The sequence below is a fragment of the Armigeres subalbatus genome, chromosome 3 (genome assembly GCF_024139115.2).
Source record: "Armigeres subalbatus isolate Guangzhou_Male chromosome 3, GZ_Asu_2, whole genome shotgun sequence".
Taxonomy (NCBI): domain Eukaryota; kingdom Metazoa; phylum Arthropoda; class Insecta; order Diptera; family Culicidae; genus Armigeres; species Armigeres subalbatus.
In genome coordinates this window covers 224,358,098-224,362,442 of record NC_085141.1, presented here as the reverse complement: position 1 = coordinate 224,362,442, position 4,345 = coordinate 224,358,098, and the positions used below count along the sequence as shown (strand labels likewise).

At 44.8% G+C, this 4,345-nt stretch overlaps 1 protein-coding gene across 1 annotated transcript; it reads right to left on the bottom strand.

Annotated features, from left to right (window-relative positions):
- Window positions 1-229: 229 nt before the first annotated feature.
- LOC134222318 (uncharacterized) lies at window positions 230-3,014 on the bottom strand. Its single transcript, XM_062701462.1, has 3 exons — window positions 2,970-3,014; window positions 1,463-2,918; window positions 230-1,011 (listed from the first exon to the last, which is right to left on the bottom strand). Exons 1-3 carry the CDS (start codon window positions 3,012-3,014, stop codon window positions 230-232), a joined length of 2,283 nt encoding a protein of 760 aa, XP_062557446.1.
- Window positions 3,015-4,345: the final 1,331 nt, after the last annotated feature.

Genomic DNA, 4,345 nt, shown 5'->3' with positions numbered 1-4,345 from the left:
ATGATGATGCCTTTCAGTCAGAAAGGAGGGTGAACACCGAACCAGGAAAACGGGAAAAGCGGGAAAAAGATGGGAAATTGGAGTCACCGGGAAAAAAGCGGGAAAACCCGGAAAATCAGGACATAAACCGGGAAAAACATTCTTGTCAAGTTACATTACAGTTACAAAATTCTGCGGAGTTTTTGGTATGTTTAGGATTAGCACAAGCTCAAGCACCCATGGGGTAGTTTTATAAATCCAATTTCACCTTTCTCAAAAAGTGAACGAGGTCTCGGAAAGTTTGCAAGTCTTGTGTTTTGAATATATCAATCAGCGTCCAGAATTTTCCGTCGAAATCGAATTCCGAGCGAGTCAGGGCGTATTTGTTGCAGTGCAGTATGACGTGATCTGCCGTGTCCTCGGTCAGGCAGACGTCGCATTCGGGGTCCTGAATTATTTTCATTTTTGCCAGCCAGTTGTTTGCGTAGCTGTGTCCGGCCATCAATCGATTTAGAGTCCGGACCTCACGGTTATTAAGCTGTTTATTTTTGTACCAAGGGGCATCGCTGTAGTGTGGTTGTATGGAGAAAAAGTGTTTACCCTTTTCTTCCGCATACGTGGTATACCAGTGATTCGTATTGTTTTTACGATTTTGGTTGAAGATGTTGAATGCGTCGTGTTTAAATATTCCGTTTTCCAGAACTTCCTCGGAGTTTGCGCCGGCCTTGGCTAACTCGTCCGCTATGTCATTGCCTTTGATTCCGATATGACTCGGGATCCACTGTATGGTTACCTTCAGAGATGATGCTATTTCGATTATGTCCCCTTCTATCATCTGGCAGGATGAAAGTGAGTCAGTGAACAGTACGGCCCCTACGATGTTTTCGTCATTCAGATGATTCAGTGCCACTAGGATGGCGAACAATTCAGCCGTCGTTATGCAGGTTTCCAGTTCAAGTTTTAGGCTGATACTTCGATTGGTGAATTCACAGAAAACTCCTATCCCACAGGACTCTTCAATCTTCGAAGCGTCTGTGTAAATGTTGGGTCGATTTTTAAACTTGGTATTTTGCTGATACAGAAATGATTGTTTCAGGACTCGGGGGTCGCAGTTTCTTATTGTTAGCGCTCCTTCTATCAACGTAGTTTGGATGTCTAGCTTGTGCTGGTGGTATACTTTGGTATCTGGGATAATCGCATCAAAAATGGGCTGGTGTTTTAGATATGTCCGCTCTATTAGTGTGAGCGTATCTATCGCGGCTGTTCGGCTACTACACTGTTATTTAGAAAGTGCTTTGCAATTTCTTTGCTCGTGATTTGCTCGAGGCGAATGTCTAGAGGACTGTCTCCTACCAAAGCTGCCAACGTATTTCTTGGAGTTGTTTTTGAACATCCTGTTACTTTTCGCCAACATTGGTTGATGATTACCTGAAGTTTTTCTCGGTTGGTTTTACTCGCATTTCCAAACGCAGTGCAACCATACTCGACGACGCTTCGTATGAGAGCTTTATACAAAAGTCCCATGGTCTCCGGGTGGCCACCATGTTTGATTTTCGATGACTTTTAGCATGTTGAATCGTTCTTGAATCTTCCGGCAGAGTTCGCGTATGTGAGTCCCGAAGCTGTTTGTACGATCGAGGTAAATTCCTAGGTGTTTGTAGTTTATCACTGTTTCGATAGTTTTGCCCGATTTTCAGACCCAATTCCACATAAGTGGCTTTGAAAAGCATCGCCTTGGATTTTTCGGGATTTATTGCAAGATTTAACTCTCGGGGTTTTTCGTCAAACCTGTCGAGGTAAGTTTGCGCTTTTGCTTTGGCGATTTCCAGATTGCTTCCTGTTACTATTAGGCTAAAGTCATCTGCATATTGGACCAGAACGACCTCCGCGTCTTCGGTGTTGTGTAGTCCGATGGTGTATATATTAAAAAGGGTCGGGGAAAGGACGTCCCCTTGTGGTAGTCCATTACTAATAACTCTTCTGATGTGGTCTTCCCCACTTCTGATGGTTACGACTCGATTACGCAGAAATCCGGATATCCAGCATATGTACTTCTGGGGTATTCTCAATTCTTGCATAATTTGTTGAAGTGTTTCCGTGCGGACGGCGTTGAATGCATTGCTCAGGTCCAGGAACACCCCGATTGCGGTTAGTCCTTTTCTTCGGTTTTCTTGGATGAGGTTAGTGATGTATGTGGTACAGGTGTTCGTGGATTGTCCTTTGCGGAACCCAAAAGACAATTTGGGTAATAATTCCTGGCTGTCGATGATCTTGTTTAGTCCGTCAAGAACTGCTGTGTTGATAGTTTTCGTCAGGGTGGGTACTAGCGCTATAGGCCTGTTTCCGGCTGCCGTAGTATTGTCCTTACCCGGTTTGGGTACGGCGATTATGCGGATTTCCTTTAGATGATCTGGAAGACTTCCTTGTCTCCAGTAGCGGTTGAGGTCGATCAGGATAAGTTTTGTCACCTCCGGTTTCAGCGATTTGAGCATGTCGTATGTGATGCGGTCAACTCCAGGTGCAGACGATTTCTTACGGCTGAGGATGTTGTCCCATTTATCTTGGTCGATTATGTCGTAGTTGGATACCAGTGAACAACTGCTTGCTTCCTCCAGGTGGACATCGCTCGGTCCTAGATTAAGGTCCATGAATTCCTTCGCTAATTCCGGACTGTCCTGTATTATGTTGTTGCGGGTGCTTGTTCTCTTTCCGGCAAGGCGACGTATTCTTGTCCACAGCTCGGATGAGCTAGTCTGTGGGTCCATTTCCTCGGCGAGTTTGTTTATACTTTCCTTTATGTTTTGTTTCTTCTTCTTGAGGAAAATGGCAGAACATCGTTTGAGGTTGATCAGATTTTCCAAGGTGCTGTGTTGGTTAAATGTTGCTAGTGCCTTCTGTTTCGTAGTCCATGCAGCCTCCACTTCATTGTCCCACCAGTGCTTGGGTTTGAATAGGTTGACTTTTTTGTTCTTTTTTATTACAGTACTTACCTCACGTGAGAGGTCACCAATGCCACGAATCGAGTCCGAATCCATTTCAGCTAGGTCTGTGAGGATTCTTTTCCTGTTTTAAATGAAGTTCATTTTATTTGGTATTCCGGCATTCCATTTTATTTCGATTACTAGATGATGGCTTCCGATTGACTGCTCTAGCACTGTCCAAGTACAGTCTAGTAGCAGGGTGCTAGATGCCAGTGTGAGATCGATGGCAGACGCGTTTTTATTGAGCTGTTGCGGCCGAAAGATGGGGCTACCGTCGTTTAGTAGGATGAGATCTGATGAGTTGATTTCTTGCAGTGCGGTCGTTCCTCGTGGAATCGTTTTGTAGTTTCCCCATTGCGTATGATGGCAGTTGAAGTCCCCACCAACTATTACTTTTGGAAACCTTGCCAACTCGGTTAGTATCAGATTTTAGTCTTGACGGAAGTCCTGTAGTGGTATTGAGGGGCCAGAATACACTGCTGCTAGCACCAGCTTCAGAAGTGGCACGTATATTGCTGCACATCGACTGCCGTGGCTGGTCGGGGGTATGGTAAGGGTCTGGAAACCATAGTCCTTGTGGATGTATATGGCAGCTCCGCCATATCCGTCGTGTCTGGAAGTTAGTACCTTGTTATATCCACTGATGCAGTATTTTTTGGATTGTTCGTTTTCTTGTTTCGTCCAAGTTTCGGAGATAAGGGCCGCGGCATACGAGCCTCCTATAAGTGTTCTGTGTATTTCTTCTTTATGTTTGAAGATGCTTTGTACGTTGACTTGTAGTATGTTTATTTCTTTCCTTTCGTTATCCATGAAGGGTATCTGATAAGGTTTTGCGTTTAGGTACGGTGTATTACGTCGAAGCTTAGGTGTTTTCTGCTTGTTTCAATAAGGTTTTCTCTCGCTTGTCCTTGTAGATTCTCGTCCGCAATGATTGCGCTGTAGTAGCGCTGCAGTGCCTCTTGGATGGCGTGGTTGACCGTCGATTGAGGCAGGGGTGATTGTTGATTTTTTGCATCTTGCAGCTTCTTTCTCCACTGCTCCTGTTCACTCACTTTCTGTAAGTTGTTGAGAGCTGTTCCGTTGACGTTGGATGCCACTTTTCGTGTTCGCTTTCTTTCCTCTTCGTCGGAGTCCGATTTTGTAATCTCGTTTCTCTTGCGGATTTCGCGGGGTCGTTGATTCTTCGGCGGATTGTAGATGCTCCTTTTTACCTGAGCTGCATATCCCTTTTCTTCGCTTTCTCCTGGTTGTGGTTCGTCCATGAATTCTGTGAGTGCGTTTAAACGGTTCGAAGTTGCATATGGAAAAAGATCAGTGGCTTCATAGAAAGTCAATGCCTTTTTGGCCATTATTGACTTGATATTGTTCTGATGTTGTCGTTCTGG